The 15398-nt window shown below is 40.0% G+C and overlaps 1 protein-coding gene across 1 annotated transcript in view; it reads right to left on the bottom strand.

The window, feature by feature from the left end:
• Positions 1 to 15398, bottom strand: part of KYNU (kynureninase) — a 152261-nt gene that overhangs the window by 3539 nt on the left and 133324 nt on the right. The window contains exons 11-12 of the mRNA XM_080399692.1: positions 3179 to 3231; positions 1583 to 1668 (exon numbers count right to left, since the gene is read on the bottom strand). Coding sequence (XP_080255818.1) covers positions 1583 to 1668; positions 3179 to 3231 — 139 coding nt within the window. The remainder of the gene's footprint in view (positions 1 to 1582; positions 1669 to 3178; positions 3232 to 15398) is intronic.

Genomic DNA, 15398 nt, shown 5'->3' with positions numbered 1-15398 from the left:
CCCAGTGAAGGTGGCATGCAATTTCACTAGCCATCTCTTGCCAGACATGAAAACTATTTTGTTTCCCACTGTATTAGAGCAATTAGCACTGGGAAATCCTGGCTGTGCCAAAAGGTAATGCAGGCACGGAAAGGGGAGGCGATGGAAACTGCTCAGCCCTCATTGTTTGAGGCTCCCTGCAGTGGGCTAAATGACATCAACCCACACAAACTGGAGCACTGACAATCTGGGTCATAGCAGAATAGCTTTCAGCTTATCTCGAAGGTCACATAAAGTTTAAAAAAATATATTGGATGTTTAAGGGCTAACAAAATAAATTGTCAGGCAGAACAAGAAGCATTGCTGTGCCCTTTGCAGTCCTTCAGCATCGCATGCAAGATGAAGAGAGCACAACCGGCAATTTTCTGACTTTGGCTGCCTAAGATACTGTTTTTTCAGTAAATAAAGAAGAGGGACTATACAGTGCATGGACATTGCTCTTTGATCCAGCATCAGCGTTGCCATTACACTAGCAGTAATGGAGTGCTAGCAGAAATAAATTTCTCCCATCTATACTGATTGCAAAACCTTGTTAACCAAGGCTGGCTTGAAAAGCAGCTTAGGAAAAATTTTGATATAGTAATATGTAGTAAGGAAATTATGTAAAACCATCCTTTTTGGCTATGAAGACCTAGAGTCCTGCATTTCAGGGGTGAACCATCACCCATAAGAGAAATGTTGTTACGTTTCATTATGAAACACGGGGCAATAGAAGGTGTGTGGAGAACAGCCACATGCTTCCAGATGGGGCTGAACTGTGGTCTCCGAGGAGGTCCATGGGGCGTTCATTTCAGCACATAGGGCACACCTTCCTGTAACAGGAGGGATTAGGTCTATACGACAGGACTGCCCTTTCCACAGCCGTGCTCTCAGCGATTCGTATAGAGATAGGTCTGAGGTGGGGCTCTGGTCTGGCCACTAATGAAGAGGTGAAAGAAAAACCAGTCTGGAGCTATACCACACTCATGAATTCCCCTTTTAGGAAGCATTCACAGACAGCTTCTGTATTTTCTGTTTGCAATCACAAAGGACTACAGTGGAGGTAGATTCCCTGAGGCACTGGTTCAACGTTGACTCCAGGACACCCAGTGGCCACATTCATTTTCTTTCATAAAGGAGCTACATCTGTTTTGCTCAGGGAAATACATGTAGAAGCATCGTTGGATGCAACTTTTCTGAGTTAAGAGATTCCTCTGTCGGAAGATCTTGCACTGGGGCAAGCTCTGACTGACTCGATGGGAAAAGCTGCTGTTCAGATGAAGGAAGGGGTTAAAAGCCAGGACAAACATGGTGGCAGCCGTCAGGCTGGGAGGTGCAAACCTCAAGTATACCAGGTCCAACAGCTATGTTTGTGAGAGCAGTAAAGGGATGAATATATTTATTAAAGTCATGGGGCTATTTCGTTTGGTTTTCATTCCCCCACCCTTTTGCTTTTCAACTATTCTGCGATATTTTTTTTAAGGGAGACAGTGATAGTAGGCGTAACATTCATTTAACATTTTTATACTTTTAAATTGAGATTCAAAGTAAAGCAATTACTTACCTCTAAACTGGCTTGCAGAGCACAGACCAGTAAAATTGGAGGATTTGATAACCGAAATCCATTAATTCCTTCACTTAGTTGCAATTCTGGAAAATGAATAACTTATATTAGTGTTTTTGATTTCTTCCTTATAATGGATTGGACCTTATCTTGAAGTCCATCCTCATGCAATAACATTTTTCACTAATGTGGCCTGTAGGATTCAGTCATTAAAAGGAAACCGTAATCTATTCACAGCTAATACTTTTAACTTCGAGAGAAGCCCAATTTTATCCAGCAGACGACCTCATTAACAGTTGCATGGGAACTAGAGAACCGCAATTAATTTGTTTAAATGGTGTGTGTTAAAGCCACCTTTACACTTGACTCTCTTTTAACACTGGCACCTGCCAGAGAAACTCCAAGTCAGCGGAGGCACGCTCGTGTGGAGCCGTGGCGCACGAGCAGTAAATCATGTTCCTTAACTTTATTAAACTGACGAGACACATGGGAGACTGCATACACGGCTAAGTGTAGCTTCAGGCCATGCAGAGAAGTTGCGTAGACTTTAGGCTGTGAAATTTTACAAAATCTATTAAATAAATCTATAAAGCCTGGCTGTAAGGTCTGTGTCACCGTTTATATTTCATGCTCCAGCACCAGAGCAAGAGGACGCTGCGGAGGAAATGCTTTTCGTGCACAGCAGACTGACTAATTTTATAATGATCATTGCCCAACTTCTCCCCTATAAACTGCCCATGGAAATGCATAAACAACGCTTTTCTTGTTCTAACAGTATTTCAAGGCAATTTTTGCCTCCTGCTGGCTTTCCAAAGTGCCACTCTTACATTTGGTCAGAAAACAAAGAGCAGACTGAGGCTATTAGTGAGGTGTTCTCCAGCCAAAGTCACATCAATAGGCACTGCCACAGAAAATTAAAAATATATTAAAAACAAAAGAACCAATCAAACCCAAAAGCTCTTTTCTCATCCTGATCCCTCAGGATATTGTCTCTGCCATACTTTAAAAGGGAGCTGAACAGTCTAGCTGTCAGATTTGGACAGGAGTCCTCATTTCACATCGGGACAGTAAATACTTAGCTGTTTCAGAGCAGGTTTGGGTTTGTCTTATAACCCATCCTGTGTGAGTGCTAGGAATTCAGAGATGCTGAAACATTAGTGGTATTTCATGACTTACGTCAGGTTGCCTTACCTTTATTTATAGGATTTCTCATTAATTCCAGTGGAACTAATCCTAAAGCAAGATATTACCCGAGTAAATGATAGCAGATCCTCGCTCCTCAGAGACTTATGAGTTTAATTCACTGAGATACTTTGAAAGTTTCATCCATATTCTTTATCTGCATTTTGAAGGTATTGCAGCAAAAAGTCTGGAAGCACACAGTCAGACCCATATGCCCAGAGACCAAATTTATTCCAGCATTTATTTTGCTAACCCCATTGCATTACATATTCGGGATAAGTTTAGCTTAATACCTTCAACTTAAATGAGAAAATGCAAAGTCTATCCTTTCCGCTCAAGCTACTATAAAAGTGAAACGGGTTATATATATACATATATCAAATAAGGTAAAACTGAAAGTGTGAAAGTACATACTGTTTTCCATGAGGAATCGTGTTTTGAAGTCATGACCCCACCAGCCAATCAGCCTAAGATTTTGTAAAGAAAGTAAATCATAAATTAAAAGCAATCTTAGTATACTATCTTTTAATTTAGATTTGAGAGTTAAGAAATGTATAAGAAACATTAAGAAATATATGCATTTCTCATAATACATTGTATTTCTTACAATGACATAAAAATGCAATAAATTCTATAAATAGCTAGCACTAAAAACATAGTATTTGGGAATTTCTCTTTAACTACGAATGATAAAATGTACCACATCTTTCAATTAACTATTGATTTCTAACAATATCCATTTTGTCTGAATTCATTTCACAAAGCAAAAAACGGAACAGAAATATATGCACTCCTTTGTTCCAGGGCATTAAATTCACGCACGCACACACACATCCTTAAACTTAGTTTAATTAATATTGAAAGCTAAAAGGTGTTGTAAAATCTGACTTAGTTGCACCAAGAGTTAGTGATGGCGAGTGGGCAGACAGCAGGACCTCAGAAGAACACTGTCTTTTCGTTGATGTGGGACATCAGGGTGAAACCTGAGGAAACTTTTCTTCTCCTGAACAGAACTTATTATTCAAAAAAACCTTTCTTTCAAACAAAACCCAAACTAGTTTAATCCAAAAATATATTTTTAAAGTCATACTCATTAAAAAAAATAATTAAGATCAATTACTTTGAAAATCATTTATCCAGGATTGTACATTAGATGACACTTTAACACAGCTATAAACAGTTTTCCAAAGCAGCTGGATCTGCTGGATCACTTAGTGCCCAAGGCACTGCAGGTAAAGTCAATACTGCAGAATCAGGGAGTCTCTCCCTACCTCCCTTGGGTTTTCTACTTCTTAGTTCAGTACATGGTAATATTGGTGAGTAATAATGTCAGTACTACTTGAAATGCTCCGTGTATCAATGCCAGTACAATACTAGGAATCTTGATTTTTGATTGAACATCATTCTTCCTGACTTAAGGACTCCAGGACTGGATATATCGGAGACCGTTTCCTCCAAGGTTTCGCTCCGTTTTCTCTATGCCAGGTAGCAGAGTGGTTAGGAGTGAAGCCTGGCAAGTGTTGGAAATTTGTAACAGTAAAAAAATCTTTAAGTAAAACTCGCATGGCATCAACCTTCCTGGAAGTAAACAAGGAAAAAGAAAGTTGTTGCTCCTCTCCAAAGCAGGAGAGCTTCTTCGCAGTACACTTAAAAGAGCTTAGCTCTGCATAATTGAGACCATGCTTGAGCTAAAAACTTGTTATATGAATACTTCATACTGTAAAATAAAGTAATTCGTATTTCTGTATAACAACATGGGTTTTATGTTTACTTCTATGAAAGGCTCTGAGCTGCATCCAAACATAGTGTATGCAGAAAAAGCATGTTTTTTTCTTTATTGCTGCATGATGCTTTTATTATTCTAAGACCCATGAAAATTAATAGTGCAATATACATTCATTTCAAATGAGATATTACATTGCCAAAATGAATATACCCCAAATAAAGTATAATACAGCTTCTGCCCAAGTGACTCAGCTACTGATGCTCTGAATCATAAAAGATATTCCAGCTATTTAGTATGAACTGTATGATATATAGAGACAGAACATTTTACTATAAGCCCTTAATATTGTATGTTACTACAACATACTACTAATGTCAATGTTGCACACATACTATGAATTCCAAAAGTTTTAAACAGAAAAAAAAAAAATCCATGGGAAATATAACATTTGGACTATTACTCTGTATCAAGGAGAAAACAATACTATGTTCTATTTGGACAACATTCTAAAGTCAAAGACAAAACAAACATCAACCAGAATATTACCCAGATAAAACCTCATGAAAAACACTCTGGTTGCATTTTGAATGTTCAAAACTTGCTAACTTCAAAGCTGGCTTCAAACCAGATCTCTGCTGCAGCACCACATTTGGAACTTGGAAAATGAAATTTCAGAACTTTTCCAAAATGACAGAATGAAGGATTTTTTTTTAAGGCAGTTTTAGCTGTCTTGCCCTTTCCTACCATAACCTTGACAATGTTCTTTTTTTTTTTTTTTTTTTTTTTTCTTCTTTTGCTTTTTGGTTGTTTTTTTTTTTTTTTTTCTTCTTGGCTGTTCTAGAACTTCAGAGATGTCACTCCAGGATGTGCACCTTGAGGCAGCTCTGGTCCTACACTCTCATTGATCTAATGGTCCATATGGATGTCACATTATTTGACATTTAAGTTGACAGGCTTCAAAGTGTGGAAATTAACAAAATCTTTACAAATTAGCAATTTGCTGTTTACAATTTTCTGTGAAAATTTTGAAATGAAGGTTGCCACTGCTATGCCAAATTTCAACCTGTTATGATGGGAAATATCTAAGGTGTTAAACCCCAAACATAAGGCTTTATAAATGCTCGCTAAAAATAATAGGCAATAAAACTGCACATTAAGATACTGCAGTAAAAGTTCTTATTAAACAGTTGTTACTCCGCATGTAAAATGAGTTATTTTGCAATGCAGTCACATTTTGACTATTGCTGCTTCAAAAACAAAGGCACCAAGATCTAAATTGATTTTGAATTCCAAACTATTTGCAAACTTTGCAAAACGCATAATGTGGAAGGCTCTGGAAAGCCTTGTATGATGTGCTTGTGCTTAAAAACACCTTAAACTTGGTAGTGATGGGACTCTAGAGTTACATCCTTTTCATTGCAGGCAAAACCCAGTTTGGGAAGTGTGTTAAAAATCAGTGTCTAGGGAGAAAAGGGTCTAATTTTGTCAATCTTCAACTATAAACCTTTGAGAAGAACACTTTTCTGGTCACTGCCCTTTAGATTTACGTACTATAAATGTATCTAAATTAAGCACTCCTCTTGTTTTAACACAGCACTAAACAAAACAGTTATCCCAGTGATGGCCAGCTTGTGGGGTGTGCCCAGATGGCATCCCAGTGCCAGTGCTGGGTACCCATAGCCTCCCAAGGCTGCTCAGCAGAGGTGCTCCTGGAGCACCTCCACAGCTAACAGCTCCTCATCCAGCAGCAAAAAAAAAAAAAAAAAAAAAGTGTACATGAAACCCATCCTAATCATGCCAAAAAGAGTAAATTAGTGCTGAATCAGCTGTGGGGTTTTCTGTGTTATTACAAACCCACTTCTCTAAGAAAACAACTTCTTAAATCATTAACATAATGATTTCAATGCACGGTTCTATTTTATGCCTCAAATAAAACCCATAGCCTCATGGTTTGATAAGACTGAGACTTTCCCAGGGAATTCTGCAGCTTTCCAGTCTATGTAAAGAACTAATTTTTAAATGTGCTGTATAAAATTTAAAGCAAACTGTTACTAGCTCAATTTCATGAAATAAGAGAACGTACAATGAAACATTGCTGAAAGATTTTTCAAATTCCTCATTTTTACCCCAAAATGCTCTCTTATTTTACAAATCAATGAACAACAATTTGTTGGGTTGGAAATTGACTCCAGAAAGGAACAGTATCCTCTCATTCAGTCACACTCCCTTTAGGCACATTTACACCAGGGAACAATGCCTTCAATAAGTATTTTTATTTAGCTCATTTTCCTCCTTCCTATCTGTCTGCATTAGACTGAAGGGCTGGTTGTTCATAACTTGAGTCATCTCATTTGTAGTTGCATTAATGATGCAAGAGTGCAGGATATAATGATCATGATGTATGTGCAGTGTAAACATCAAAGAAGATCCAGTTAAAGAACAGAGAAAAAATAAAAAGAAATTCCTTTGACCTTTGCTTCGAAGTTACAGATGATCATGCTACTCATTTATAATTTACAGCCTGAAGCAACATGGGTCTCATTTCCCTTCTTGGCAAGAAAAGAAAAAAGAAAGTCTTGAGTAGTGATACAGAAAACAGGGAAACACCATTAAGGTGGCCCAAAGTTTACAGGCCAGTGCAACGCACTGGAAGCATCTTGTCATTATATTGTGTGAGAAATAGTTTCGTGTCCATGAGAAACCACATTGAAAAGCTACAACAGGAATGCAGTGCGAAATTAGTAATACTTTCTACTGCACTTGCCAGCTTCACTGAGCATGGCATGGTTTGCCTTCTCTCCATTGCCAGGTCACAACGCTATCTAGAAACATAGATTATATCTATACTAGGAGCACACCCCAGTAATGCATGCTATGTTTATGAACCATGGATTAAGCTAAATCATAAACAGGCAGTCTGGGGGCAGGCTGTGTCCGCAAAGCAGCTGATGTAGCTGCTGGGTGGCAGCTAAGCTCTTCATTCACACTTTACTTGTTTTTTTGCAAAAGCTTCCAGGGCTTGGCAAAGATTTGTTTGAGTTTTCGTGCTACTCTTCTAGCTATGAGTAAGAATCAGCTTCGAGGAGTTAATGAGACATCTCGCTGCTCCGAAAGTTTATTACACAAAACCGAGGCAGATAGTATGCTGTGTCTGGCATAAGGCAGCCTTGTACCCGAAAAGGAATGAAAGGACCAGCAATAAATGTTAAGTTCAGTTTCTTGCAGTCTGTAGGTCCATGATACAAGTGGCTGGTTAAAGAGCACATCCACCTCCTGTGCCTATGTCCCATGAGACCCTTCAGACCTACAGCAGGCAACCAAGAGGCACAGTGCAGCGTGATGCCAGTTTAGGAACAAGAGGTTCACTGGGTCTCCACTATCACTCTGTCAGCAGGAAATGTGATAAATAACCAACCCGTGAGGACTGCGGAATTAGACCACCAAAGACGACAGAAAGCCTGGAGCCAGGCTGAAGTTAGGAACAAACTACACCTGACCTCAGTCACAGTGACCTGACCATGTCTGATCATCACCCTTCTGCCCAGGAGGACGTGGCGGTACCACACCGCTGGTGCCACATCCACACTTCGGCTCTGCTCAGCTTTCATGTTTTAAAAGGCAGGTTAAAAAACCAAAATAACCAAACCCAACAAATGGTACAATTAGCTCCCAAAGACCAAAAATATTCCTTAACATGCCTTATGTTCATATATAAATCTCCAGCTCAACTGGAAGGTCTAATTCCAGACCTTGAGGTACATTCCTCCAATGTCCTGGGCTCCATGTAACGCAATACAGGTCAAAAAAGTAGTGAGGACTCAGGTCTTGAGCAGTAGCATCTCCTAACGGTTCTGCACTCAAAGGTCAATCCCAGAAACCAAACTCAAATAGAGAGTTGTGTTACCCCCTCAAAGCCACCTTACTGTCACCCAGATTTACAAACAGCTCTCTGCAAACTCTGAGCACAGACCTGATCCTCAGGCTCAACAGCTGGGGCACAGTCTTTGCATCCTACTCTGCATTAATTTTATTGCAGTTTTCTAATTGCAATTTTTTTGTATGTTTTTATTTCCTTTTTATTGCATTAATTTTATTGTTAGAGCATAGGCATGATTGAGCTGCTTTGGATTCAATGCCAAAACTCAGAATAAATAGCATGAATGACACCCCACCCCTTCAAGAAAACAGAAGAAAATGCTTATTGCTTTACATAGCATATTTTTGGCTCACTGACTAGAGTTTGAGAAGGAGTTTCAATTTGCTTTGCTATCACAGACTTGTTTGATCACGGATGAGTCATTTAGTCCCTCCACGCCTCAAGCCCTCATCTCTAGAAATGCCGCCCAGTACTGCCCTAACTCTCTGGCGAGTGGTGAGAATATTTGTTAAAATGTTTTCACATGCTCTAGTAATGAGGACCATGTAAGAATGGAGAAAAATATTTCCTCTGAGTATCTTAGACTGGATTTTTCAAACCCAGATAGGGAAAGGGGATATGGGGGTAATGGGTTAAGCTGCTGGGTTTTTCCCACCCTCTCAGCTGTTCCCCAAATCATCCTCTCAGGCTCAAGAGTTGTCCCCAGGGTTAGGGTTCTGTAGAGTTCAAAATTTCATATTTTTCTTGATCCATGTCACCTAACTGACACGTCAAGAAAAAAATAATGTAATCAATATTTCTATTGCTTAATTCCACACGGTGTTTTACAGCTGGGCTGACACCAAACTGAAGCCCAAGTGAATGGACAATGTTATTGCACTGCAACTCCATCCTCGCCCTGCCGGGCACCACAGCCAGGTCCTGCCCGGAGCCAGGGCTCCCTGCCGACAGCTTGCTGGGACGGAGAAAAACCCTGCAAGCTGTATCTGGTGGGGCGATGAGGGGTCTGCTTAATCAAAACAAGGAATAATTGAAAAGTGACTCTCAGTTTCATCACTGAAATGCAGAATTCAAGGATTTTAACCCTCCGGTGTAGGTGCAATTCTTCATATGCTGTGAAGCTGTCAGTTACGGAGCGTACTTCGTAGCAGAGATATATAAACTAGGATTTGCATGGGGGATTAAATGAGTTAGCAGCTAGCCCCTGCTAGGCTCTAGCAATATTTGGAAACCAAACTCTCACCGTCTCCTTCAGAAAACCTTGCCAAGATTACCAGATGCTATACTTAAAGCCTTCCCCCCCACCCTTATATCTATTTAGATATCCTTTATCCCAAATGGCGAGATTGGATGTCTTTCATTATTCTCTTCTGTGCGATGTCTGTTGTTAATTTTGAGTAGGAACTGTTGTTAGAATTTGAAAAGCTTTTGAAGCCCAGGTAATTATCAGCCTCAGACTTCAGTAGTTTTGGATTTCAGCGTACTCTGATGCTTTCCTTATCCTTTTCAACTCATTACAAATGTTTCCTAATTATTAAGCATATGTGACTTGTGAGCACTGCCATACATTATTAATGGACCAGTCTCTTAGAACTCAGTGGAAAAAATCAAAACTCTTTATGAAAAGTTGCTACTGTGAAAGTAGTAACATTTCATGTTTAATATCAATGAGGTTTTACTTTGTCAAAAGACCAAAGTAACATGATTTTATTAGAGGCTAATAGCATGACATTTTTCTTCCGTTAAGTAGCTTGCATTTTCAGTACCATCCAAAGGAAGAAAATTTTTCTTTTCTATTTTGAGGCTTGTCTCGGTTAAAAAACAGCTAAATTCTCTTTCTGCCTAGCAGCAAGTTTTAATAGCAAAGACCAAAATCCTGAAAAACAGTTTCATAATCTAAACAACAGCCCTTACTTACCTATGCAACTGCAATGGGTGAAATTAAGAAATCTCTAGAACTGAGTAACGATCCTTTCTGCAAAAGCAGCTGGGCAGCTCCGAGCTCCCCAGGCTTCGCGGCTCTCTGAAGTGGGGAGTTTAATGCAACCATTGCCACAATTAGAGAGACTCTTGGGCGAAAAGCCCTGGCTCTTTGGTCAATCAAGTGCAAGGTGATTTACAGCTGATAAGTATTTGAAGATAAAAGGTACACATGCTTTTCCTGAATTGATTTTTTCCTTGTTAGTCTTTTAGACTCAACACAAGTGGGAATACACCAATTTCAGCGTGTCCCTCCATATTACCCCTCCAGGTCAAAACAAAAGGAGATTGAGTTCCCTTTGGTAGCAGGAAACAAGAGGCTGTGATCAGGGCATAAGAAAGAGAAATGGCCACAATGCTGTGAATCCAATCAGGGCCCCTTGGAGCCGCGCAGAGCTCTCCACCAAACCTCTAAGGCGCTTGTGATGAGGGATGATAATTTCATTTGCCATGATCCGGCCAAAGAAAGGTATGATCAAGCGGCAGACAGAACGGGAGCCCAAATTAAATCCCAGGAAAAGATCTCACAAAAAACAACCCCTCTAAGGCTAATGAAGTTGAATTAAAAACTGTTAAATCAGCTTATGAACAACTATTATCACAAAGTGCTCATATATCACTTTCACTAGCCAAATATCAGATATATGAAAAGGGGGAATACCGCCAACAGTATGTTAGCAGATTTAGTGAGGGGAAATCGAATATTCTGCCTAACACCAGAAATTAAAATTCAAGCAGGGAGGCAATTTACTCAGAGATATTAATAAAGTTCTCAGTGATTTTTATAAAGTATTTAATAGTTCCCAATTATATTATGGTGATTAAAAAAAAAGATTACATTCTCTAAGAATTCAGTAATTTTTTCTAGGCTGTTTCAAATAGACTAAATTAAACAAGAAGCAAAAGCAACAATCCCTCCTAGAGCTACTTTTAAATGTGAATTCTGACTTAAAGGAGACTTGGATAGTTTTGATTACTATGATGCATTTGCTGAACTATACAGCCTCCTCAATACCTTGAATGACTCTTTGACGGAATGATATCTAGATAGATTTCTAAATAATACATGTATCTGACTGAACTATAGCATAAAAATTTTAAGATCTGGGAGGCTGTGCTTCCTCAGGTCTTTGTTATTTTTGAATACAGTATTCACGGTATTAATGCAAGACCTTTATCATACTAGAATCCTTATTAGCTAAAATGTAAGGGCTATCACCTCTGCTCTTTGCCTGAAACAAGAAGAAATCAACATTAAAAAAATAATAATAATGAAATCTCGTCTAATGTCAGTGGCTGGAACTAATTGAATTAACAGATTTAAGTGCCAGCAGAGCTGACACACAATCCAGTAGCTGTGTTACAAAACATTTACTAACACTAAGTGATGCTCAAGAAGAAAACAACTCAAATGGAGTTTATTGAGCTGAAGTCCAAGACATGAAATCATAATGAAAGAACAGAAATGGGCATCTTTCAGAGCTCTTTTAGGGAGTCTCTCCTCAAAAAGTTGAAATGTCATCCATCACTAAAGAACATGGAAGAAATGTGACTTAGGGACTTTACAGGGCTGTAGTTCCCCTGATTTTCAGTAGCACAAACTACCAGTATTTTGGGCCCCAAAATGGGTTTGACAAGAGGTCAAGTGTTTGACATGAGGTCCAAGACTGGTTTCAGGAGCCCCCAAGCTCTTCTCAGTGCAAAAGCAGGTGAGAAGCCAGCAGATAAGGACACTTATATGGACTTATTCTCACATCACAAACTAACTGTATCTGCAACACTGACCACCAAAACACAACACTGACCAAATCACTCCGCACTTGCTTACAATGCATTGCTAGAAAGTCAAGTCAGAAAACTGTCATTGAAAACAGAGGGATGCTGAAAAACTAGATTAGGTTAAAAAAATTAATAAGTTTTTGCTCAGTGAGCTTTACACCACTAAAGAAATTAATAATAATTCCTCACTTTGAGGTGCTGTTTCTCCTGCCATGGGGCAGAAAGAACCTACAAGCCTCTCAAAACAGTTGCACCAGTATGATTAGGTCCCTGATTTGACGCCATGCCAGCTGAGAAATTGGAAGGAAGGAGAAGAGAGAAGGATACAGTCCCCCTCCCAGCATGTCACTGGAAACTGCTCTTCAGACATCCGAGGGAGCACTATGCTGCTGTAACTGCCCTATAGTTTCCACACAGTAGAAGGCAGCAAGAAGCAACCGCCAGCAAGCACTGCCAACAGCTCCAATGACAAATAAGGAGTAGTGACTGTGATAGCAAGAATTTACTGTCAGCAACAAACAGCTGTGAAAATAAATATTTCACAAGTGGGAAGTGAGAGGAAGGGTAGCTTAAAGGAAGGGAAGAAGAAGCACCATACGTCATGAAGGAGATCTCTGACAAGCGCCTGACTCAAAGATGTGTGGAGATGGGCAAGAAGTAAAGGACAGCAGGCTGTGGGCTCACTTGGCTGGACTTACCAAGAAAGGAGCAGGTGTGGGGGCAAAAGAAATGATCTAGCTTGCCCACAACAATGGTGAAGATAAAATATGTTTGACTAAGGGAGCCCAAGGAAAAAGAAAAATATGAATATGTATGTCACAGCACTCTCAAAACTATCAAGCTGCAACAAGGTCTTTCACAACCTCATACCAACATACTCTTCATGCAGTCCCTCTGCTGCCTTCTCCTCATCCCGCCTCATGCAGGGCATGTGTTGTCTCTTCTCTTGCTTCTTCCTCTCTCCGCTTCTTCCTGCTCCTTACTCATCTTTCTTCCTCGGCTGCTCTCTCTTCCTTGGCTGCCCAGCCCCTTACCAGAACCAGCCCCAGCTGCACCTGATCTACATCAGCCAACCCGCCACCCCTGAAGCCAGCCCACAGCAGTGTATTATCAATGCTAATTAACCCAGCTTCATCCCTCTATAGATGTATGCCCTGGTGAGACCATCCTCTCCTGGCTGAGTGCTGGAGAGATGAAGGTTCAGCCAGGAGAAAGAGAGGGTATGAGGACCAGAAACCCCACAAAGAAGTGGAAAGAAATTAGCATACGTGCAAAACCAAGCAAAAAAAAAAAAAAAAAAAAAAAAAAAAAAAAAAAAAAAGAAAACCCCCACACAGTCCCCCCAGTGAGCACACACACACAGAGAATACCATCTCGGCAAGAAATAAAGAGGCTGAATTATTTCCTTAACCTGGGCAAAGATCTTCCAATTACTGTTAAAAATGCTTATGGTTTGAATCAGGTGCCAGCTGTGATATGAATCACAATGTGAGCTGCACGCCTGAGCTCAGAGCTGCGGCTAAAGCCAGAGAGGTATTCAGCCAGGACAGGAACACGAGTAGCTCTGGGAGACATGCAGAGCAGGAGACCCCATCTGAACCGGTAACTGACGATTACAGGAATATACTCCAGGGGGCATAAATGGAACAAAACAAACAAACAAACAAACAAAAAGGGTAACTGTATTAATGACACAAAAGCATAATGGCTGTTGCTGTTACTTTCAGCTTAGAGCAATTTCAAGGCATGCCATGATCTTGAAGCACATTCGGGAAGGAAAAATTAAACAATTCCCCACTGTGGGCTAATGAACTAATACAAAAGCATGAGCCAATCTCATTTTTAAATGACATATGTAGTCTACAGCTTTAATTGAGAATCTTAGGAGGAAGCTTCATAGAAAGTACCAAAAGTGGGAATCTGAAATAGAAAAAGTGAAATATGATAAAATAGTGGAAGTAAGTCAACATCTAGTAGGAAATCCCAAATGCAAAATTGCATTAGTTCCAGCACATTTCTGCATAGAGGTAAGCGAGCTCTTAGTATAAATAGCAGAAGATTTTCTTGATGTGTTTTGTTGAAAAATAAACTTTTTATTCCCTAAGAGACAGAGGTTCTGTGAGGTGGATACAGAAACATACAGATTAAGAGATAAGCATAAGAGGGGATATGCTTCTCTCTTTGTGACTTATTACAAAGGCAGGCAAAGAATGTTGTCTGTTTAGTTAGAGGTGTGTGACACCACAGTGAGTGCTGCATCTCTGGATGCTCATTCAACAGGAAGAAAACTAACTCACCGCCTTCTCTTCTTGGGAGAAATCAAGACACAGCAAAGTGCTTTCAAAACTACCTGTCTCAAAGTGGAGAACTGAGGCACAAAGAGCAGGCAGCTAACAATATACATCCTTTGAAACAGGGAAGGAAAAATAAAAAATCACAGCAGCCATACAGACTCAGAGGAGAGCTCTAGGATCTCTTCCTTGCTAGTTAGCAGGGATGCAAGAGTTGCCCCCAGGCTACACTCACCTTTCCATCAGGCTTAGCCTGTTGGGTTCCTTTCATGTGTTCAAGCAGTCGTATCTTACACCATGTGATGAGAAAAGCTAGAGGCAGCAGGTGGAAAACAGCATCCACCAGGAATGCGGCCACCTCCCTCTCATTTTCCAGGCTGAGAGAGCGAAAGGGCCATGGCAGAGCAGACTGAGTGGTGTATGTCCCATCAGTGTGGTCCAGAGAAACTTGGATCTGCTCAGATCTAATATGTAAAGTCACCAGTTTAGCAAGTGATTACTGAAGAATGAATACCATTAAAGACCTATTGCAAGATTTTGACCAGCCTCAGCCTTAAAATAGTGATGATTTTTTTAAAAGGCTGTGACAAGCATCATGCTGTAAATGGTATTTCTTCATATTGTTGGTGGAGTCCTGGACAAAAGAAAGAGCAAGTTGCTGGGCAAAAATTTAAATACACATAAAATCCTCAAATCTGCCCCCAGGATACCTGCAGCCCAACGCACCTATGCTATAAATACTATTTTGGAGAAGATATGAGTCATAGAAGCTAAGGACTTTTGTTATCTTGCTTATCTCTAGTTACCCCAACATTCTGATGCCTTGATAGCAGGCATGAAAGGCAGGAACCAGTCCCAGCACTGTGCTTTTCAAAAATGCTACTTTATATTTTTCAGAAATTTCACAGAGGCCATGTCTCTGCATTTCTACATGCTCCATTTTAAGGTCTGAGTTTTCCAAACTAAAAGTACCCGAGTAGC

This window comes from Falco punctatus (genome assembly GCF_963210335.1).
Source record: "Falco punctatus genome assembly, chromosome: 8".
In the NCBI taxonomy this organism is placed as follows: domain Eukaryota; kingdom Metazoa; phylum Chordata; class Aves; order Falconiformes; family Falconidae; genus Falco; species Falco punctatus.
The sequence above is the reverse complement of the archived record's forward strand: the minus strand, read 5'-3'. Positions and strand labels throughout refer to the sequence as shown.